At 42.1% G+C, this 24,922-nt stretch overlaps 1 protein-coding gene across 1 annotated transcript in view; it reads right to left on the bottom strand.

Annotated features, from left to right (window-relative positions):
• The window catches only part of Mroh7 (maestro heat like repeat family member 7), a 48,710-nt gene extending 32,525 nt beyond the window's left edge, over positions 1–16,185 (bottom strand). The window contains exon 1 of the mRNA XM_047516404.1: positions 15,084–16,185. Coding sequence (XP_047372360.1) covers positions 15,084–16,185 — 1,102 coding nt within the window. The remainder of the gene's footprint in view (positions 1–15,083) is intronic.
• Positions 16,186–24,922: the final 8,737 nt, after the last annotated feature.

The raw sequence follows: 24,922 nt of genomic DNA on the forward strand, positions 1-24,922 counted from the left end.
CGGGAGGGGGAAAAAGATTTTTTTGGTAGTGGGGGTTGAATACAGGGGCACTCTGCTACTGAGCCACATCCCCGGCCCTCTTTGAAGGATATAGAAAACAGGCCCCAGGGAGCTTCCCTCATCTACAACTGTTCCCCTTCCCACCCTCCTGCCATATGTGGGGAGGTGTCTGTGGTAAATTGGAGCTTTTGTCAGTGCCGGGGGATAAAAGAGAAGTCCAGGCCTTAGGTGGAAGAAAGGTAGGAAGGGAAAATGGGAGAGCACAGGGGACTTGCACCTGGCCCCCACCCATAGCTGAATCTGCTGTCCCCAGCACTGTGCCCCCATGATCTCTATCCCCACCCTTTGAAAGACTGGAAACAAATAGCCCCCCAAGGAGAAAGGGAGAGTGCTGGGCTCTGGACTTGTTGCAGTTTTCCCTATCTACAACCAGTCCCCTGACTACTCCTCTGTGACCAACACTTTTCCTGCCAGACTCAGCCCCTCTAAACCCTAAACTCAGCCCCTTATTGGAGCCAGCTGCCATTTTTCCCTCTTGAAAATGTGCCCCTCCATCAATTAATAAAGCACTGCTGGTCTGTTGAGGTCTGCCTCCATTTTCCTTTTCTTATTCTCTTTCATGTGCTTTCAATTTTTTTTTTTTTTTTTTTTAATTTTGAGACAGAGTCTCATTGGGTTGCTTAGGGCCTTGCTTCCTGGCTGAGTCTGACTTTGAACTTGCGATACTCCTGCCTCAGCCTCCTAAATCACTGGGATCACAGGTGTGCACCATCACGCAAGGTGGGAGAAAAAAGATGTGTATACTGTACCTTCAATTTTTCTAAAGTTATTTATTTTATTATTTTATTATTTATTTATTGGTACTGGGGATTGAACCCCAGGAGCACTCTACCACTAAGCCACATCCCCAATGTTTTATTTATTTATTTTTATTTCAAGTAGACTCTCACTAAGTTGTCCAGGCTAGCATTGAACTGTAATTACAGGTGAGCATCACCGTACCCAGATTTATGGTTTAAAAAACATTTATCCCATGGAACCACCTCGTGATCTAGCTAAAACACTCCTTCGTATTTATTCCAAGGAATTAAAGTCATCATACTGTAGTGATACATGCATACCCATGTATATAGCAGCACAATTCACAATATCCAAACAATGGAACCAGCCTTGGGGTCCATCAATGGATAAATGGATAAAGAAAATGTGGAATACACACATACACACACACAATGGAGTTTTTTTTTTACACACACACAATGGAGGTTTTTGAACCACAAAGAAGAAATGAAATTTTATCATTTGCAGGAAAATGGATGGAATTAGAGACCATTATGTTAAGCAAAATAAGCCAAACTCAGGTCAAGGGTCACATGTTTTCTCTCATATATGGAAGCTAGAGAGGGAAAATGAAAAGAAAGGTGGAATATATCTCATGAAAATGGAAGGGAGATCAGTAGAGGAAAGGACCAGGAGAAGGGAGGGAAAAAGGGAAAGGAGAAATACTGGGGAATGATACTGGTCAAATTAAATAATTATATGTATGCATGTATGAATGTGTCACAACAAATCCCATCATGAACAACTATAATGCACCAATAAAAAAAAAAAAAATGGGGAAAAAGGAAAATTAAAAAAAAAAAAAAAAAAAAAAGATTTATCCCAGCAACTTGGGAGGCTGAGACAAGAGGATCACAAGTTTGAAGACATTATGGGCAACTTAGCAAGACCCTGTTTCAAAATAAAAAAATAAGAAGGATTGGAGATGTAGCTCATGATAGAGCACCCCTGGGTATAATCCCCAGTACCATTAAAAATTTTTTAATTTAAATTAAAAATAAACTATTTCATAAGTATTTAGAATGACTGTATTCTAGGAGCACTTAATAAAAGTGAACAAAGTTCTGACTTTTATGGAGCTCACATTTTAATAGGAAGGAGAAGTCATAATAACTAAAAATGATGCAGTGTACCAGACCAGGAATGATACTGGTCAAATTAAATAATTATATGTGTGCATGTATGAATGTGTCACAACAAATCCCATCATGAACAACTATATGCTAAACTATATGATAACTATATGATAAACTCTATGCTAAGAGCTAAATAATGATGTACCTTACTCTAAGTTTTTATTGTTTTAAAATCTTAAAAAGAATGAAGGCAAAATAAAGACATTTTCAGATAAAAATTGAGATTACTATCAGCAGAATTCACCAAAGGAAATTCTAAAGAGTGTTCTTCAGGACAAAGAAAATTAATCTGAAATAGAAGGTCTGAGACACAATAAATAAAGAAGTGACTGAAAGAGATTAATATTTGGGTAAATAGAAGAACATGAACTATATAAAATAAATACAGTTTATGAAGTTAAGAACTTAGAAGAATTAAAACATCTCACCACAATAGCATATAAATTGGGGAGAGTGAGTTAAATGGCATTAATGTGTTGCTAAATCTTAAACTCTCTGGAAGGAGGATATTTGCTTTGGTTAAATTGGACCTTTGATTCAACATGTACATTAAAGCTTTACAGACTCACTAAAAGACAGCCCAGAGGCACTGGGTGGCTCAGTGCACTGTGTGCTCCAGGGCCTCGGCTCCATCTCCAGAACAGCAACAAACAAACAAACAAACTTCTATAAATAAAAGCACAGGATATAACTTCCACCCAAGGAAAGGAGGGAAGGTGAGGAAAAACAACCACCCCAAAGCCAAAAAAGGACAGAAAAACAAAGAGAATTAGCAAGACAAAGGACTCAAGCAGGTGAAGACACACAGACACCAAGTCATCCACAATCACATTACATATAAGCTGCTGGGACCACAGGTGTGCACCACCATGCCCAGCCTAGAACAGAGCATCTTCAGGAAGAGCTAAGTTGGAGGACTTATGATACTAGATATCAAGAGTAACTAGGGGACCATCCACCATTTGCTTGCCTGTCCATCACCTGCCTTTCACCTACCCATCACCCACCGCCCAAAGTTCACCTCCCAATAGTCCGACAACAGTCAGCAGACTGACTGCAGACCGCCAGTGGAGCACCAGCTGCCTATGGTTGCCTGGAAGTTCACTGTTACAGTACCTGCAGGTTTGGTTACACGTGGCTGCCACCATTTTGAGAAAACAGCCAGGACCTGTAGGACCCCTGACTGGTCCATCTTCAGGATCCCTCAGCCCGACCGACCACTCCCTGCCTCCAGGGCCCTCAGACTGACTGACTGCTGCCCGCCACCAGGATCCCGCAACCAGACCCACTGCACCCCGCCTCCAGGACCTCCAGCCGACCACGCCCACACCCCAGCTGCAGCTCCCCATTTGCCAACACATTTGCAAGCCAGAGCGGCCATCTTGGATAATCTTGGAAGCCATATCTCCCATCTTAAGGTGGGGCAAATCCCATCCTGAGATGCCTGCTGGAGACTGGAAGCTCATTGTCAGGTACCTCTCATGCATCAGGCTACTGAAGACTGGGAGGTTTGGATACTATATGACTGTTATAGTGTAGATTTAATTTTTTCTCCTTATTGAAAAATTTTAAGTTTTTATTTCTTTACTTTTCTCGCTGTCTTTTCCTTTTGTTTACCTGTTCCCTCAGAGGCTCTTTCTCCCTTTTCCCATGCTAACAACCAACTTATTTTGATTACACTCTCACTCATTCTATGATCTAGAACTTCCATATATTCTTTTCTTATCCCATTAACAACTACATCCTACACCCCTACCCATCCTCTCTGTCCTCAATTAGAAACTGCAAATCTGTTTGTTATACTGAAGATAATAATTGAATTCATTTTGTTTATTATGACAATATTGTTAACATCCTCATAGGGGTTACTTGGTTTTGGGTTGCCTACTATCTGAACTAGGCACTGCTAATATTGATCTCACCCTTAAAGAAAAAGTTTTGGAAACCTATAGGGTCACTATAAGCTTATAGGGGAAAAACTGCAATACCCCAGATCTGCACTGCTAGAGGGGAAGATAAGTGAACAACATGAAAAAACAAAGGAAGAAAATGATTCAAACAAACCTAGATTCTATATTAATAGAATCCAGTGACAGTGTGACAGAAGAAATGTCAGAAAAGGACTTCAGATTATACATGATTAAAATGATTCATGAAGCAAAGGATGAGATAAGAGAGCAAATGCAGGCAATGAATGATCATACTGATAAGCAGTTGAGAGACCAACTGCAGGAAGCAAAATATCATTTCAACAAACAGATATTCTCAAAAAAAGAAAAAAAAAAAGAAAAAACAGAAATCCTTGAAATGAAAGAAACAATAAACCAAATAAAAAGCTCAATGGAAAGCATCATCAATAGACTAGATCACTTGGAAGACAGAACCTCAGACAATGAAGACAAAATATTTAATCTTGAGAATAAAGTTGACCAAACAGAGATGGTAAGAAATCATAAACAAAATCTCCAAGAACTATGGGACATCATGAAAAGACCAAATTTAAGAATTACTGGGATTGAGGAAGGCACAGAGATACAAACCAAAGTAATGAAACACCTATTCAATGAACTAATATCAGAAAATTTTCCAAACCTGAAGAATGAAATGGAAAATCAAATACAAGAGGCTTACAGAATGCCAAATGCACAAAATCACAACAGATCCACACCAAAGCCAATTATAATGAAAATGCCTAACATACAAAATAAAGATAGGATTTTGAAGGCTGCAAGAGAAAAGCATCAGATTACATACAGGGGGAAACCAATACAGATATCAGCAGATTTCTCAGCCCAGACTCTAAATGCTAGAAGGGCCTGGAACAACACATTTCAAGTTCTGAAAGAATATGGTTTCCAACCAAGAATCCTATACCCAGCAAAACTAACCTTCAGATTTGCAGATGAAATAAAATCCTTCCATGATAAACAAAAGTTAAAAGAATTTACAAATAGAAAGCCTGCGCCACAGAATATTCTCAACAAAATATTCCATGAGGAGGAAATGAAAAGCAACAATGTAGGTCAGTAAAGAGAGGAATTACCTTAAAGGAAAATCATTCAAAGGAGAAACCAAATCAAATTAAAAATCAAAAATAAGCCCAAATGACTGGGAATACAAATCATATCTCAATAAACCCTGAATGGTAAAGGCCTAAACTCATCAATCAAAAGACATAGACTGGCAGAATGGATTAAAAAGAAAGACCCAACAATATGCTGCCTTCAAGAGACTCATCTCATAGAAAAAGACATCCATGGACTAAAAAGTGGGGATTTCCATTCTTTTTTTTTTTTTTTTTTTTTTGTGGTGCTGGGGATTGAACCCAGGGCCTCATGCTTGCAAGGCAAGCACTCTACCAACTGAGCTATCTCCCCAACCGGGATTTCCATTCTTATTTCAGATAAAGTGGGTTTCAAGTCAAAGTTAGTCAGAAGGGATAAAGAAGGATATTTCATACTGCTTAAGGGAAGACTTAATGATCGTAAATATTTATGCCCCAAACAACGGTGCATCCATGTACATCAAACAAATCCTTCTCAATGCCAGGAATCAAATAAACCACAACACAATAATTCTGGGTGACTTTAACACACCGTGTCACCGCTGGATAGATCTTCCAAACAAAAACTAAACAAAGAAACCATAGAACTCAATAACACAATCAATAACTTAGACTTAACAAACATACATAGAATATTCCATCCATCAATGAGCAAATTCACTTTCTTCTCAGCAGCACGTGGAAACTTCTTGAAAATAGACCATATGTTATGCCACAAAGCAGCTCTTAGTAAATGCAAAAAAACAGAGATACTACCTTGTGTTCTATCAGATCATACTGGAATGAAATTAGAAATCAATGACAAAATAAAAAACAAATTACTCCAATGCCTGGAGACTGAATAATATGCTATTGAATGAAGCATGGATAAAAGAAAGCATTAGGGAGGAGATTAAAAAAAATTCTTAGAGGTAAATGAGAACGATGATACAACATATCAAAATCTCTGGGACACTATGAAAGCATTCCTAGGAGGAAAATTCATTGCATGGAGCACATTCAAGAAAAGAATAAAAAGTCAACAACTAAATGAACTAACATTACAGCTCAAAGCCCTAGAAAAAGAACAGAGCCACACCAAAAGTAGTAGAAGACAGGAAATAATTAAAATCAGAACCAAAATCACTGATATTGAAACAAAAGAAACAATTCAAAAAATTGACAAAACAAAAAGTTGATTCTTTGAAAAAGTAAACAAAATAGACAAACCCTTAGCCACACTAACAAAGAGAAGGAAAGAGAAAACTCAAATTACTAAAATTTGTGACGAAAAGAACTATTATGACAGACACCACTAAAATACATAACATATAACTTTGAAAATCTATATTCCAAAAAAATAGAAAATATTGAAGACATCAACAAATTTCTAGAGACATATGATCCTCCCAAACTGAACCAGGAAGATATACACAATTTAAACAGATCAATATCAAGCAATGAAATAGAAGTCATCAAAAGCCTACCAACCAAGAAAAGCCCAGGACCAGACAGATTCTCAGCTGAATTCTACAAAGAAAAACTCATTCCAATACTTCTCAAAGTATTCCAGGAAATAGATAAGGAGGGATCCCTACCAAACTCATTCTATGAAGCTAATATCACCCTCATACCCAAACCAGACAAAGACTAGTTAAGGAAAGAAAAATTTAGACCAGTATCCTTGATGAATATAAACGCAAAAATCCTTAACAAAATCCTGTCAAACTGAATCCAAAAACATATTAAGAAGATAGTGCACCACAATCAAGTGGGGTTCATCCCAGGAATGCAAGATTGGTTCAACATTCATAAATCAATAAATGTAATCCATCATATTAATAGAATTAAGGATAAGCATCATATGGTTATTTCAATTGATGCAAAAAAAAGTGTTCAACAAAATACAACACCCTCTCATGCTCAAAACACTAGAGAAAAATAGGGATAGTGGAAACATACCTCAACATTAAAGGCTAACTATGCTAAGCCCACGGCCAACATCATTCTTAATGGAGAAAAACTGAAAGCATTCCCTTTAAAAACAGGAACAAGACAGGAAAGCCCTCTTTCACCACCTCTATTCAACACTGTACTTGAAATACTAGCCAGAGCAATTAGACAGACTAAAGAAATTAAAAGGATACGAATAGGAAAAGAGGAACTCAAGCTGTCACTATTTGCTGATGATACGATTTTCTATTTAGAGGATCCAGAAAACTTCTAGACCTCATAAATTAATTCAGCAAAATAACAGGATGTAAAATCAACACGCATAAATCTAAAGCATTTTTATACATAAGTGATAAAACATCTGAAAGGGAAATGGGGAAAACAACTCCATTCGCAATAGCCTAAAAAAAATAAAATACTTGGGAATCAACCTAACCAAAGAGGTGAAAGATCTCTACAATGAAACTACAAAACATTGAAGAAAGAAATTGAAGTAGACCTTAGAAGATGGAAAGATCTCTCAAGTTCTTGGATAGGCAGAATTAATATTATCAAAATGGCCATACTTCCAAAGGTGCTATACAGATTTAATGCAATTCCAATTAAAATCCCTCTGACATTTCTCATAGAAACAGAAAAGGCAATTTTGAAATTCATCTGGAAGAACAAAAGACCCAGAATAGCCAAAGCAATCCTAGGCAGGAAGAGTGATGCAGGAGGTATCACAATACCAGACCTTAAACTCTACTATAGAGCAATAGTAACAAAAATGGCATGGTATTGGCACCAAAATTGACAGGAAGATCAATGGTACAGGATAGAAGACACGGAGACAAACTCACATAAGTACAATAACCTCATACTAGACAAAGGTGCCAAAAACGTACAATGGAGAAAAGATAGCCTGTTCAACAAATGGTGCTGGGAAAATTGGAAATCCATATGCGGGAAAATTGGAAATCCATGTGCAATAAAATGAAACTAAACCCCATCTCTCACCATGTACAAAACTCAACTCAAAATGGATCAAGGATCTAGGAATTAGACCTAAGACCCTTCACCAAATAGAAGAAAAAGTAGGACGGAATCTCCATCATGTTGGCTTAGGACCAGACTTCCTTAACAAGACCCCCATAGAGCAAGAAATAAAAGTAAGAATCAATAAATGGGATAGATTCAAACTAAAAAGTTTTTTCTCAGCACAGGAAACAATCCATAAAGTGAAAAGAGAGCCTACAGAGTGGGAGAAAATCTTTTCCACACACACTTCAGACAGAGCACTCATCTCTAAAGTTTATAAAGAACTTAAAAAACTTTACACCCAAAATACAAAGAACCCAATCAATAAATGGGCTAAGGAAATGGGCAGACACTTCACAGAAGAAGAAATACAGGTGATCAACAAATGTATGAAAAAGTGCTCATCATCCCTGGTAATTAGAGAAATGCAAATTAAAACCACCCTAAAATTTCATCTAACTCCAATTAGAATGGCTATTATCAAGAATACAAGCAATAATAAGTGTTGGCGTGGATGGGGGGGAAAGGCACACTTGTACATTGCTGGTGAAGTTGCAAATTGGTGCAGCCACTCTGGAAAGCAGTATGGAGATTCCTCAGAAATCTGGGTATGGACCCACCATTTGACCCAGCTATCCCACTCCTCGGTTTATACCCAAAGGACTTAAAATCAGCATACTACAGTGATGCAGCCATTTCAATGTTCATAGCAGCTCAATTCACAATAGCTAGATTGTGGAACCAACTTAGATGCCCTTCAATTGACGAATGGATAAAGAAACTGTGATGTATATACACAATGGAATATAACTCAGCCATAAAGAAGAATACAATTATGGCATTTGCTGGTAAATGGATGAAGTTGGAAAATATCTTGCTAAGTGAAATAGGCCAAGCCCAAAAACCAAAGACCGAATGTTTTTCCGATAAGTGTATGACAGTATATAATAAGAGGGGTGATGGGGAGAAGAAAAGAATAAAGGAACTTTGGATGGTGTAGAGGAAAAAGAGGTGGGAGGGGGTGGGGGATGGAAAGAGAGTAGTATGAAACAGTATTACCCTGTGTATATGTATGATTACATGAATGATGTGAATCTACATTGTGTACAACCAAAGAATGAAAAGTTGTACCTCATTTGTGTACAATGAGTCAAAATGTGTCTGTAAAAATAAAAAAGATTTTAATAAAAAAAAATAAGAGACCAATGATGTGCAATACCAAATAAAACAGGTGAATTTTTATTTTAGGAAAAAAAAAAAGAGTAAGTAGGGCTGTGGATATAGCTCAGGTGTTAGAGTACTTGCCCCCCATGCACAAAGCCCTGGGTTCAACCCCCAGCACCTCAAAAAGAGAAACTCTAAATGTCTTTCTGTCACATTTTAAACTAGAAAGAGAAAGGAATAAAAGGGAAGCTCATGAAAACCAGAGAGAGACCAGAATAAAGAAAGCAGATGGAGCGGGAGGAGGACAGGAGGACATGGAAAAGTCCCGGGGAATGAAATCTACAAATCATGCTGCATTCATGTACGAGTGTATCACCATCAATCACACATGTATTTGTGATGCACTAATTAAAACAGCAATGACAATGGAAGGGAGATCCGTAGGACAGAGCCAGTGGATTGGGGAGAGGGAGAAGGGAGGGAAATGGAAGGTGCTGGGGAATGAGATTGATCAAATTATGCTATGTGCATGTAAGAATACGGCCAATGAATCCCACTATTATGTAGAATTATGATGTACATGTACAGAGAAGTTAAAAAAAAAAAAAGAGTAACTCTAAAACCCAGTAATTAAGGGCAAGGTTAAAGGTACAGCTTGACACGACTGCAGCCATCTTGAATCATTACTGACAATACCCAATGTTGGTGAGGATGTGAAGCACATTGGAACTCTCACATTGTTTGTGGGAGAGTCAATTAATTCAACCACTGCTATGATTTGAATGTTTGTGTCCCTCCAAATTCATGTTGAAACTTAATCTCTAATGCAACAGTACTTAGAGGTGGGGACTTTGGAAGGGTTGGGTCATGAAAGTTCTTCCCTCATGAAGGAGATTGAGAGTCCTTACAAAAGAGGCCTCCACGAAAGAGGTGCAGTGGGGCCCACACATAATCCAGTGATTCAGGAGGCTGAGGCAGGAGGTTCACAAGTTTGGGGTCAGTCTGGGCAACTTGTTGAGACTCTCAGCAACTTAGTGAGACCCTATCTCAAAATGAAAAAATAAAAAGGTCTGGTGGTGTAGCTCAGCAGTAGTGCATCCCTGGGATCAACCCCCAGTATCGGAAAACAAAATAAAAGAGGTGTTACACAGTCTTCAACCTGTCTACCCCTTTCACCTTCATGACAGACAACACAACATTTGTCCCTCCTGCCATGTGAAGATATTGCAAGAAGTTCTCACGAAACACCAAATATTGGTAACTTCATTTTGAACTTCCAGGCTCTGAAACTCTGAGAAATAAACTTCTCTTGTTTAAAAATTACCCAACCCTGGTATTTTGTTATAGCAGCAAGGACCAAGACAACTACTTTGAAAATCTCTTTGGTGATATCTAGTCACCTATACATATGTATACACTGTGACCCAGAAATTCCACTCTTAGATAAAGGTCTCTGCACCAAAAGTTATATACCAATAGGTTCACTGCTGGGAGCAGTGGTGCATGCCTATAATCCCAGCAGCTCAAGAGGCTGGGGCAGGAGGACTGCAAGTTCAAGGCCAGACTCAGCAATTTAGCAAGGACCTAAGCAACTTAGTGAGAACTCGTCTCAAATTTTTTTAAATTACAAAAGGGTTGGGGGTAGGGGAAGTGTGCTTTAGTGGTAGAGCACCTCTGGGTTCAATCCCCAGAACCACCACCAAAAAAATAAACAAAAAAAAAATTCACAGCAATTTTATTAATAATATCCAAAAGGCAAAACAATACTAATGTCCATCAGCAGAAGAACAGATAAACTAACTGTGCTATGTTCATACAATGGAATACTGCAGAAAAATGAAAAGGAATCCACTATTGATAGACACATGCAGCAATAGGGATGAGTCCAACAGACATCAAAAGAAGACTCTAAAGAAGCTGAATTCAAAACACAGAACACAGTACTGTATTACTCATAATAAGTTCAAGAGCAGGCAAGTCAGAAAAATTGTTCTCTCTAGGGACTGGTTATCAGTCAAGGGCAACATTGCCCTCCATAGAACACTGGGCAATGTCTGGAAACATTTTTGGTTTTCACATCTTGGGGGTAACAGGCTGCTACTGGGTGTAGTTGAGGGACAGATGCAACTTACAGTGCATCAAACAGTCCCCCACCCCCAACACACACACTCAACAAGGAATCACCCAACATGCAACGCCAGAAGTGCCATGGTCAAGAATCCCTGCCATGGAGATGGGATGCTGACCGTGAAGGGCCCCCCAGGGCGAGCCTCTGGGCTGCTGGAGGAGCCCATAGGTCCACCTGGTTGGTGGTGGCCAGCTTGCACACCTATGTAAACATTCAGCACACTGAGCACCTGGGATCAGCAGCACCCTCTGCATACGTTACCAATCCATGCCATGCCTCCAAAAGGATTTTTTAAAGGCCAATAGTATTCAAATATATTGGGTTGTTTAAAGTGGAAATGGATAAAATACTCCTATCAAAGACAATTATTGTTGAGCATGGTGGCGAACACATGCAATCCTAGCGATTTAGGAGACTGAGGTAGGAGGATCACAAGTTCAAAGCCAGCCTCCGCAACTTAGCGAGACCCTGAGGACTTGGTGAGACCCTTATCAGAATAAAAAGTAAAAAGGGTTGTAGATGTGACTCAGTGAGAAAGCACCCCTGGATTAAATCCCCAGTACCAAAATAATAATTATTATTATTATTAAATAATTATTAATTATTTAAAAATATTAATATTATTGTTTTTGTTTTTATTATTATGGGTCCTGAATAGCTGAACCATCTTGAAGGAAGAACAAAGCTGCTGGAAGTCTCACAGTTCCTGATTTCAAAACAACATGGTACAACAGACATGCCGACCAATGGAATAGAGAATCCCAAAATAAATGCTCACATACATGGTCAAGTGATTTTTGAGTAAAGTGCTAAGACTTCACTGGGGAAAAGACAGTCTTTTCAACACAAACTACTAATAAAGCTGGATATCCACATGGAGAAGAATGAATTAGGTATATAAGGTCTTTATAGATCAACCGAGACAGGCAGTAGAATTTTGGGTGCCTAGGAATGGGGCTGGGGAAATGGGGAGTTATTGCTTCATGGGGACAGAACTTCAGTTTAATAAGATAAAAAGTGTTCTGGAGATGGAGGGTGGTGATGGATGCACAAGATTGTACTTAATACTACAGAAATGCACACTTAAAATGTCTAAATGGTAAATTTTATACAATGTATTTTAACACAGTAAAAAACTGGGGGAAAAATCCTTTTGATTCAAAAATAAATGAAGTTGGACCAGACATAGAGATACATATATATACACATGTATGCATACACAAATATATTCTTAATATTTTAAGTATATTGCAAGCTGGGTTGGTATAGGCCTGTAATTTCAGCACTCAGGAGACTGAGAAAAGAGGATTGAACATTCAAAAACAGCCTCAGCAACTTAGTGAGGCCCTATGCAACTTAATAAGACCCTGTATCAAAATAAAAAATAAAAAGGACTCGGTGTACAGTTCAAGGTACAGTGCCCGGGTTCAATCCACAGTATCACACACACACACACACACACACACACAAGGACAGAGTGATCAGTCTTAGAACATTTTCATCACCCCAAAAGAAATACTGTACCATTTAGATATAATTCACAGAATTGAAGAAAATATTTGCAAGTCATATATCTGATAAGGAAATAATATTCAGAACATGTAAAGAACTACAACTCAACAACACAAACAAATTCAAAAACAGGGAAAGGATTTGAATAGTTATTTCTCCAGAAGACATACACAAAAGGCCAGAAAGCACATGGAAAGATGCTCCACATCATTAGTAACTAACCAAAGCCACAAGGAGGTATCACTCCACACCCCTTAAGTCGGCTATTGGGGAGTAAGGGAAGGAAAATAAATGTTGGTAAAAACATGGAAAAAATGGAACTCTCCTATGTTGTTAGTGGAAACTACCAGTGGTACCTCAAAAGCTAAACCCAGAATTACCAGCACTTCCACTCCAAGGCATATATATATCAAGGGGAAATAAAAATGTGTGTCTATAAAAACTTGTAGGTAAATGTTCACAGTAGCATTACTTAAAATAGCCAAAATATAGAAACAACCCAAATGGCCATTAACAAAATGTGGTATGTCCATACAGAGGACTATTACTCAGCCATAAAAAATGCTGATATAGGCTACAACATGAAAAACTTGAAAATATTATGCCAACTGAAAAAAGCTGAACACAAAGAACCACATAGTACATGATTCCATTTATATAACATTTTCAAAATAGGCAAATCTAGGCAGACAGAATGTAGATTAGTGATTGTTTAGGGCTAGATGTGAGTAGGGGATTATATCTAAATGGTACAAGGGTTTCTTTGGGGGTGATGAAATTGTTCTAAAACTGATCATGGCCATGGTTGCCCAACTCTACATAATATAGATGTTAGACTGTACACTTTAAGGGAGGAAATAAGATTTACAGTAAATTATATCTCAATAAAATTGGTTTTAAAAAACCACCTTGAGCCAGGTGTGGTGGTGCACACATGTATTTTCAGCTACTCAGGAGGCTGAGGCAGGAGCATCCCAAGTTCAAAGCCAGCCTGGACAAATTAGCAAGACTGTCTCAAAATAACTGAGGATGTTGCTCTGTGGTTAAGTGCCCCTGAGTTCAATCCCCAATATTTAAAAAAAAAAAAATCAACTGTCAAAAAAAATTTCCTCTACAGTATCAGAATCATCAGTACCTAACCCTAATTAAAACCATAAAGTAGCTAAGATTAATCCATCAAAGAATGCACTAGACCTCCATGGAGAATTTTCAAATTTTCCATATACCCTTTAGAAAAGAAAACTTGAATAAATTAGTAACATTCTAATAAAAATGCCAATAAATTTTTTTGAGGACATAGGCAAATGCATTTTAAAATATATATGGAAGAATGCAGGTCTACTAATTGCTAAGTCTATTTTGAGGAGGAATTTCCTTTTGAGGAGGAATTCTCTCACCTTAGCAGATATATATTTATAGATATATATTTGTAAATATATATTTACAAAGCCATAATTTCTAAAAACTCACACATGGTATCAGTACATAAACAAACAAAAAACTTCTTTAGAGGAAGATATTTATAGAATCGGAAACTGATAGAAGATTAATTACAGAACTGCAAATCAGGAAGGAGACACCGGTTCCAGGCAGGACTACAGGGCCTTGCTCTGGTGGGGACCTTGATGTCTCAACAGTGGTGAGCTGAGTCTAAAATACCTGCCCACCGGTCAAACCTTGGGCCTGAGGAGCAGGGCCTGAAATTTTTCCATAAAGAGGTGCACATTCTGAACGGAAGGTATAGTTGCTGAATAGATTTCTATTTGGAGAGAACAGAAGTATTATATGGTTCTGGGTGTGGTGGCTCACGCTTGGAATCCCAGTGACTCTGGAGGCTAAGGCGGGAAGATCACAAGTTCAGGGCCGGCCTCAGCAACTTAGTGAGGCCCTAAGCAACTTAGTGAGACCTTGTCTCAAAATAAAACTTTTTTTTTTTTTTTTTGCGGTGCTGGGGATCGAACCCAGGGCCCTGTGCTTGCAAGGCAAGCACTTTACCAACTGAGCTATCTCCCCAGCCCCAAATAAAACATTTTCTAAAAAGGTTCTGGGAATGTAGCTCCATGGTAAAATGTCCCTGGGTTTAATTTGGTATCAAATGGTATCAAAAAAAAAAAAAAAAGAAAGAAAGAAAGAAAGAAAGAAGAAAAGAACTCAGGGAGTGTACACCACGTATCCGAAGTTAGGTGGTAGGCCTCTGTGTGCAGTTGCCGTCCTGTTACCTGCTGCAGGCTGCGCCTTCCTCTCTGCTCCCCTCCCTGCCCTGAGTCTGAAGCCCTGACTGACTCACCCTCGGGAAGGCTGCAGAAGGCCTTGGTGTCCTTGCCGGCGGTGTTGGACACCTCAGCCCAGCTCTCCAGGTGCCCCTCCAGCGGCACGGTGCGAATGCTGTTGTCCTCGGAATACTCCTGCTGGCTGCTCAGTGTCAGGGTGGAGGTGTCGCTGATCATGAGGCTGGAGCCCATGCTCAGGGTCTCATTGGAGCCCAGGATCAGAGTCATGCACGAGGGTGGAGAGAGGATGGATTTGGGTCCGTGGGCAGTGGAGTGCAGGCTGACACCATCGCTGGAGGCAGAAATCAGGGTCACGCAAGAGGACTGAGTGACAGTCATGTTCACATCAGGTCTGGGGTGACTGTTAGAAGCCACGTTGATGGTCCCCTTGGAACTTGTGCTCCAGGTTGCACCAAAGGTTCCTTTGGAAGAAACAGGCCCAGAGATGTTATGTGACGCCAAAGTGACAGCGGCGTTTGTGTCTGGGATTGGGGTGCCACCAGAATCTGCAGTCACATTCAGGTTTAGTGTGGAGGTGTTTCCTGAACCCACACCGAGCAGCTGATCGGAGCCAGGACCCAGAGAAGCGTGGGAGACTCGAACGAGAGGCGCTTGCGAGCCCGACCGGGAGACGCAGTGGCCCAGAACCAGGGCTTCTCTAGAACGGGGCCTCGGAAACGGGTTCGATTCGGGCCTGCAAGGGTTGGAGTTACTCTGACCCAAATCAAACGTCTTGCTTGGGAGGGGCTGGCATGCCTGCTCAGGATTCAGCCCAGAGTGGTTCCCTGAGCTCAGGCTGGCGGCCTCGGCCGGGCTGGGGCTCGGAGCGGCTTTTGCGGCTGGACTAGGGGACTCCTGTGGGTCAGGCTTTGAGATGAGACTCGAACTGTCATCGGGGCTGGGGGCATTATCGGAAACCAGGCCAGGAGCCTCCACTGGAACAGGACTCAGGGTTGGATTCAGGTCAGGAACCAGAGGCACACCAGGACCAAGGGGTGGATTCAACATAGGATGGAGGGCCGCATCCGGCTCGGGCCCAGAGTGGGTGCCAGAGTTGAGACTTGGTGTCATCTTTGGGTCTTCGTGGAGGACCAGACTAGCCACTGGACTCAGGGCCATATCCAGTCTGGAGGTCTCTCAATGCCACTGCCCCTTCTTTCCAATGGCCAACTGTCGAGCTGCCTGCAGGACTCCTGAGAGAAGACAAAGGCCACTGTGCTGCACCTGCTAAAACCCCACCCTGCCTCCCCACAGTCCTTGGGATGAGGGCCTCTGGGTGTGACTTACAGGATCCTTGGTGGCCCCATGACCCTGTTCCCCTCCTTGCTCTCTTGGTGTGTAACCCGCTTCTCTGACCACACCTGCTTCCCCTCAGCTCATGACCCTGAAGAAGTACAGTGCCCTTGGCTTCAAACCTCTCCTGCAATCCTGAGCCAATCCCGCCGCTCCGAGCAAAAACTCAGCCTTCATTTGGGCCACTCACTGGGTGGTCTGGCCCCTGCTAGAGACGAGCTCTGGATGTCAAGAACTGTGCTTATCTTGGGCCCTGGGCGCTCACAGCTCCTAACACAGTGCCAGGCACAGAGGTGGAGGTCTACAACGGACAAATGAGAAACCTCTTCCACTTTAGGTAGAAAGAGGGAGGAGCCGACTTCCAGCAGGGTACATGGGACATGGCCACCGAGGTGCACCGGCAGGGAGCCCTGAGCCTTGGGGCACCCCAAGCCTGAGACCAAGCCAGAAGTTGCTAAAACTACTCTGCAAGTGGTCACAGCACTAGTCTCAAAGCTGCCTTGGCAGAGCTGCCTGTGGCTCTGGACAGCTGGCCCATTCTGGGCGAGGCAGACTCTGTAGAGAAGAGCACAGGCCATACCAGAAACAGAACTGCTCCATGTAGCATCTAACTGCTGGCTGACTCCCGATCCTCTACCACCCCACCCGCACCCCGGCGCCAGGCCGGGCCACCCTCCCTGCGGGAATTGTAGGGTTGGCTCACCTGCATGCATGGTGTTCTTAAGCAGGAGTGGGCCCCTAGGAGAGATGCAGAAGGAAACCAGGTCAGGAAAAGAACAGCTTTTCAGCCCCTACTGAGCAGCCCACAGGCCAGGCGTGAACACATGGGCGCCACACCCCACTTTGTGCACACACACAGAGACCAAGTCCTGGAGTTAGATATTGCTGGTGAAGGCCACAATGAGAAAGGTCACTCACCCTGTTGGCCCTCTGGGCAGCTAAGACCATCTCTATACTCCTGCCCAAACTCCTCCATGGCTTCCCACCATCCTTAGGAAAAGTATCCTGTCATGAAAAGGCCTTCTGCCTGTCTCTGGGCCCCCTTTTTTTTGCCCTCCATATACCCCCTTCCCCTCTCCATTCCCCCCTTGCTCGGCTCCTCTGAGTCTCTCCAAGGAACCAGTTAGGTCTGGACCTCCCAAAGCTGGGCACCCCTTCTACTCCCCCTCCCCAGCCTATGGCTTCACCCTATCAGAGTTCAGGGTCTCCTAGACAGTTGAGGGCCACCTGTAAGTTCTCGGGACACCTCGTTCACATCACCTTCCCTGGCACACAGAATCTGGATCCGCCCCACCCCCCAGACTGAGCTCTCTAAGAGCAGGGGCTGTGACCGCCTGGCTCTCTGCTCTTGTCTAGTGTCTAGCATGGTACCTGGCACGCAGACAATGTTCAAAAAGGTTTGCATCCTTTGTTTTATCTTTTTCTCTCTCCTCCACTTTCACTGGGTCCTTCCATCCTTTAAGCACTCACACTGACTCAGTCACTAAATCATTTCCTCCCTCCACAGATGTGCTGTGCTCTTTCTAACTTGGCCTGGGAAGATCATCGATCTGGATTCACATAGTCGGGAGTTCAAATCCCAGCTCATCCTCTCACTGGTCTGGGAGGACTGGGACAAGAGACATGTCCCTGCTGGCCCTGTCCTCCTCAGAGGCATAAAGCTCCCTGTCTCACCAGAAGGTGGGAGTTACCGTGCCTGGCATGGAGCTCACCACCCGCCCAAGGCCTGACCCACATGACAGCTGGGCACCGTGGGAGAAAGTGGCGGTGCCCTCTGCCGCCATCATTCCCACAGCTTTGCATCTGCCCCAGGACCCGGAATCGTGCACTGCCCCCCGGTACCAGAGGCAGCTTTACACGGAAGTTAACGAATTTTAAATGTGGGTCCTAGATTCCCAAGTCCCTTGCCAAAGCCCTGTACTTCAGTTTGTGTTCTGCGTTCATAATTTTTTTACTTTTACTTAAAGAGAAGTCTGGATTTCTCCCTGATCTTCCTTCCCATCCATGCACACAGGCAGGCGCACACACACACACACACACACACACACACACACACACACCACACACATAGAGGTCACAGTTATGAGAGAGGCATTTTCAACCTGGAAAAATAGGGGCAGTACAGCTATGGGGCAGTGAGTGGGACCTTGAAAGGACTAACTAGTTAGGGCGGTGGGAGAGGGCAATTACGTCCCCCACTCCACAACCCAGCAGATGTGTGTCAGGCAACGCCACAGGTCTCAGCCCTGGCTGAACCTCTTCCGTGAGAAAAGATCAGCTCAGCCCCGCATTCTCGATCCTCCTCCCCCACCCTGCTACAGGGAGCAAGCCTTCGGAGCTGCTCCCGACAGGCAGGGGGGCAGCCCATGGTTTGCCCTCCACCCACCCAGATGCTGTGCTCTGAGGTGAGGGGCTTGTGTGGGACCCAAGGGAGCTAGGAGCTCTCTGCTCCCTACAGAGAGCCACAAGCTGCCGGCTGACCTTTGCCCCAAGCTCTCACGCCCACAGTAGGGAAGGCAGAGCGTGGCTATAAAACAGCCCGTCCCTTCCCGTGCAAGAGTGAGAGAAGCACGGGCTGGAGGCCATCTCTCTCCCCAGACTCAACCACGCTCTCCAGGCCCTGGGCAGGGGTTGCTAGAGGCCTTAACAGGTAGAACCATCAACGAATCACACGGGCCCAGAAGATGTGGGGCACTTGTGCACAAACGGATGTACAAACAGATGTGCACGTGCTCAGCATCTGACACTGGGGCACCCCAGATCCACACAACCAAACCGGAACTCCCCAGACCCTCCGATCCCCTATCACAAAGAAATGACATCATCACCCCATGCAAGGACAGTAGGATCCTTGACTACTCTGATACTGGGGATTGAACTCAAGGGCACATAACCACTGAGCCACATTCCCAGCCCTTTTTGGTTTTATATTTTTTAATTTAGATACAGGGTCTCACTGAGTTGCCTAGGGTCTTGCTAAGTTGCTGAGGCTGCTTTGAACTTGTGATTCTCCTGCCCCAGCCTCCTAAATCACTGGGATTACAGGCGTGGGCCACTGTGCCCAGCTATTAGCCAAATTTTTAAAAGGGTTGTTGGTCTTAATGTTGTTGCCTTGTAGGAGCTCCTTATATATTTTGGATACAATACCCTTACCATATATATAATTGCTATCATTTTCTACCATTGTTGAAGTCGTCTGTTCACTTGTGGACAGTGCCCTTTTTTTTTTTTTTTTTGGTGGTGCCAGGGATCGAACCCAGGGCCTTGTGCTTGTGAGGTGAGCACTCTACCAACTGAGCTATCTTCCCAGCCCCGGACAGTGCCTTTTGATGTACAAATATTTTTACTTTTTTTCTGTCTTGGGGATTTAATTCAGGGGAGCTTTATCACTGAGCTACATCCCAAGCCCTTTGTGTTTTTTATTTTGAGACAGAAAGAAAGAAAGCAAAAAAGCAAGATCAATTGAGTAAACAATTTAAATAGCCATTTCTACAGAGATAAAAAAAAAAAAATTACTCATATGCACATGAAAATATGCTCAAAATCATTAGTCATTAGAGAAATGCTAATCAAAACGATGATGAGCTGGGTGCAGCAATGCACACATGTAATCCCAATGACTTGGGAGACTGAGGTAGGAGGATCACAAGTTGCCAGCCCTCAGCAACTTAGCGAGGCCTTATGCAACTTAGCAAGACCCTGAATCAAAATAAAAAATAAAAAGGGCTGTGGATGTGGCTCAATGGGCAAGCAGTCCTGGGTTAAATACCGCACACCAACAATGACAACTGAAAAGAAAAAATACTATAATGAGATACTATTACATCCACTAGGATGGTTTTAATTTGGCAGGGTCGGGGGGTGTTGAACTCAGGGGTATTGGACCGCTGAGCCACAGCCCCAGCCCTATTCTGTATTTTATTTACAGACAGAGTCTCACTGAGTTGCTTAGCACCTCACGTTTGCTGTGGCTGGTTTTGACTTCGAGATCCTCCTGCCTCAGCCTCCTGAGTCTCTGGGTTAAGGATGGTTATCACTTTTTTTTTTTTTTTTTTTTTTTTTTTTTTTGCGGTGCTGCGGATTTGAACCCAGGGCCTTGTGCTTGTAAGGCAAGCACTCTACCAACTGAGCTATATCCCCAGCCCTGGTTTTCACTTTTTAACAGAAAATAGTAAGTGTTGATGAGGATGTAGAGAAATTAGAGCCCTCAAACATCTCATACATTGCTGGTGGAAATGTAAACTGGCACAGCCTCTATTAAAAATCAACTTGGTGGCTCCTCAAAACATTGCCCCAAAATTTCCATTCCGGGGTATATAACCAAAATAATTGAAAATCTGGGTTCCAAATGTACACAAATATTCATAGCAGCAATATTCACAAAAGTCAAAGGCAGAAACAACCCAAATACCCATCAAATGATGAATGGATAAACCAATGTGGTATATACATACACTGGATTATCAGTCATAAAAAGGAATGAATTCCTAATGCATGCTAAATAGGGATGAATTTTGAAAACATGCTAAGTGAAAGAAGCCAGACGCAAAAGACCACATATTATGTGGCTCCCTTTATAGGAAGTATCAGAAGAGTCAAATCCATAGAGGCTGAAAGCAGATAAAAGCAGACAGAAAGGAGAGAGAAGTGACTATTGAATGGGTGTAGGGTTTCCTTTCGGAGTGCAAATATGTTCTGGAACTAGAGGGTGCAATGGTTGTACAGACTGTGAACACACTGCATGTCACTAATGGTATATTTTATGCTTTGTGACAGGACCACATTTTTAAAATTGCCTGTAATAGACAAGAGGGTCTAGATTCGCTTTTCTCTGCTTCTCCCTTCTAAAGACAACTAAATATTCTGGAAATAGTCCAACAGACAACCATAAAAGGACTTTTAGCTGGGCGTGGTGGCACACACCTGTGATCCCACTGGCTGGTGGGGGGGGGCGCTGTGGAAGGAGGTCACAAGTTCAAAGCCAGCCTCAGCAAAGCTGAGTCACTAAGCAACTCGGTGAGACCCTGTTTCTAAATAAAATACAAAATAGGGCTGGGGATGTGACTCAGTGGTTGAGTGCCCCTGAGTTCAATCCCCAGTACCCCGCCCCTGCAAAAAAAAAAAAAAAAAAAAAAAAAAAGACTTTGAGAAAACTGAAAAAAACACAGAAGATTGGTCAAGAATATCCGTACTTGGAGGGTGACACTATGATGAGTTCCTTGGGATTTTTTAAAAATCTCCCATATATCCAAGCTGGACACCAGGGCCACCTGCAACACAGATCTACCAAAAGCCTAAACAGACTTTTTTTTTTTTTTTTTTTAGTTCCAGACGAAGAACCCAGAAAGGGGAAACCCAACAGAGTGTGTGCCCCCTTGGGGTCCCCAATCCTTACTCCACACCTGGAGCAATGGCAGGTCAATCCACCTGCAGTGGGAATGTCAGCAGAGCTCCACCCTGTGGCAGAGAAATGACCACACTCCACAGCTGTTGGTCTTCCCAGTGGCAATGGATGGCCCAGGGAAGTGACTTCTGCCCCTTCAAGCAGCACCAGCAAGAATGATCAAGGGCCACAGCAGTGCCCCCAAATTAAGCAAGCCAGGACTCTAAAAATCATCACTGTAACCTCAGTCCACCAAAGTAGGCACTAAATAGAAGATTAAAGTAGGAACAAGAGTACCTTAATGTGATAGTCTAAAATGTCAAGGATGCTGTTGAAAAAAAAAAAAAAAAAAACTCGAAAACAAGAAAATCTCATCTCATCTTGAAGAAAGACTATTGACTAACATTAACATGACTATGACTATTGACTAACATTCATCATGAGATGAATCAGATGCTAAAATTTGTGACAAGGATTTTAAAAGTCATCATAAAAATACTTCAAGAAGCAATTGCAACCAAAACGCAGTCTGTAAAAATAAAAAAGATTTTTTAAAAAAGAAGCAATTGCAAATCCTCTTAAAACAAATGAAAAATAGGAAATTTTAACAAAGAAATAGGAGTTATGAAAAAGAATGATAAGTAGTACTCCAGAGGCTGAGGTAGGATGATCACAAGTTTGAGGCCAGCCTCAGTAATTTAGTGAGGCCCTAAACAACTTAGTGAGACCCTCTCTTAAAAAATAAAAAAGGACTGGGAATGTAGCTCAATGGTAAAGAGCCTCTCTCTGGGTTCAATCCCCAGTATTCAAAAAAAATAAAATTAAATTAAACTAAATTAAACTCATATTAGATAAAATTAAAAGACTTTAAATATTTTAAAGGGCTGTAGCTCACTGATAGAGCACTTGCCCAGCAAGCACAAGGCCCTGAGTTCAATACCAGACTGAAAAAACAATAATAACTGAAACTAAAATAGAAGTTATTTTAAAATACAATAACTGGAAATTTTTAGCTTTATTGAGGACTAGTTGGGCCACGCACAGTGGCACACGCCACTGTAATTCCAGTGGCTCAGGAGGCTGAGGCAAAAGGATCGCAAGTTCAAGGCCAGCCTCAGCAACATAGCAAGACCCTGTCTCAAAATAAAAAGGACTAGGGATGTAGTTCAGTGATAAAGCACTCCTGGGCTCAATCCCCAGTAAAAACAACAAAAGAGATATAATTGGTATACAAAAACTTGAATATATTTAATGTGCATATTTTAAAGAATTGAGACATATGCATATATCCAATTGAATTACAAAATATTATTATTTCCAAATTTTTTCTTGTTGCCTTTTATACTGTGCTTTAAAAACACTTAATCTAAGATCTATTCCCTAACATATTTTACACTACAAATTATTACAGTGTGTTGCACACTTGCCTAGCATGCACAAGCCACTGTGTTGTACAGATCTCCAGAACTTCACTTTGCATAAGTGAAACTTTATACCCATTGAGCAACAGCTCCCTGCGTTCTCCTCCCATGAATCACTGAATCTTTTTCACTTGCTGGATGGGCTCAATAGCTGAGTGAAGATGACAGAGAATATAATCAGTGAACTTGAGGGCAGATCAATAAATATTATTTAAGCTAAACAACAGAGAAAACAAAATATAAACAGAACCTCAGGGATCTGTGGGGCCATAACAAAATAGTCATAATTTATATCATCAGAATCCCATAAGGGTAGTACATATACACAATGAAATATTACTCAGCCATAAAGAAGATTGAAATTATGGCATATGCCAGTAAATGGATGGAACTGGAAGCTATCATGCTAAGTGAAATAAGGCAATCCCCAAAAACCAAAGGCCAAAAGTTCTCTTGATATGCAGATGCTGACTCACAGTAGGCGATGGTGGGGAGGGGGTGGAGATTCACGGGATTGGGACAGAGGGAATGGGGGAAAGAAAGGGGAGGATGGGAATAAGAAAGACTGTAGAATGAACCAGACACAACTTTCCTATGCTCATATATGAGTACACGACCAGTGTAACTCCACCTCATGTTCAACAACAAGAACAGGAAGTGATACTCCACGTATGTATGATATGTCAAAATGCACTCTACTGTCATGTGTAACTAAAAAGAACAAAATTTTTTAAATTCAATTAAAAAAAGAATCCCAGAAGGAGAAGAGAAAGGGTGCCAAAAAAATATTCAAAGTAGCAATTGTTGAAAGCGTCCCAGATTTAGTGAAAGACACAGATTCAGAAAACGGAGCAAATGGCAAAGCCATAAACGTAAAGAAATGCATGCCAAAACGCATCATGATTAGACTTCTAAAAACTAAACACATCAACGGCAATATCGTAAAAGCAACCAGAGGGCAATGCGTACAGGTGGACAGCAATTCAAAGGACAGCCAATTTCTTATCTGAGACCCTGGAGGCCGGAAGGAAGTGGCCCACGTTTTCAAGCACTGAAAGAAATGAACTGTCAATCACACATTCCAGATCTGGAAAACTATGCTTCTGGAATGAAGAGGAAAGAGAGATCCTCAGCCGGAGGGAAAACGCACGTAAATCCAATGTTACCTTCCCCAGGAGAACCCCCCGATCATGAGGTCTCAAATTACGGGGTGCAGGTGGAGCTTATATTTTTAAAAAGCTTGATCCGCAGCATCATGCTCAGACGCCCCTTGGTAGCTCAGGCTCAACTTTTTATCAAACACTCCCCCTATCTCTCCCTAAGACGACTTTTATGGAGCTGGTAGCCCAGCCATGAGTGGGGACACTGGGGTCTGTAGACGGATGTTGTTTCTTTGACCAGAGTCCTCGGCCCACAGCATGGTCTGTCCCCTCCATCTCTCCAGCTACATGCATCCCCATCCCTGGCCTAGCACCCCATACCTGAACCACTCTTTCTCAAACTCACAGCCTCCAACATGCCGGCCTCCCTCTTGCTTCAGGGCCGCTGCTGAGACTCCTCTTCCTGTAAACTTCCCCAAGACCATCAACCTAAACTTCAAATGGTTCCTGTCATGTCTAATCTAGTCACACTTCAGCACCACCTCCAGGAAGTCCTCCTGGGACCCCCAAGTGGGGTGAGGCACCCTCTCCGTGTGATCACTCGGTTTACTTGCATGTCTCCAGTCCAGAAAGGAGGCCTGGCGAGTGTCTGGCTGCCT

The sequence above is a fragment of the Sciurus carolinensis genome, chromosome 1, assembly GCF_902686445.1.
Source record: "Sciurus carolinensis chromosome 1, mSciCar1.2, whole genome shotgun sequence".
Taxonomy (NCBI): Eukaryota; Metazoa; Chordata; class Mammalia; order Rodentia; family Sciuridae; genus Sciurus; species Sciurus carolinensis.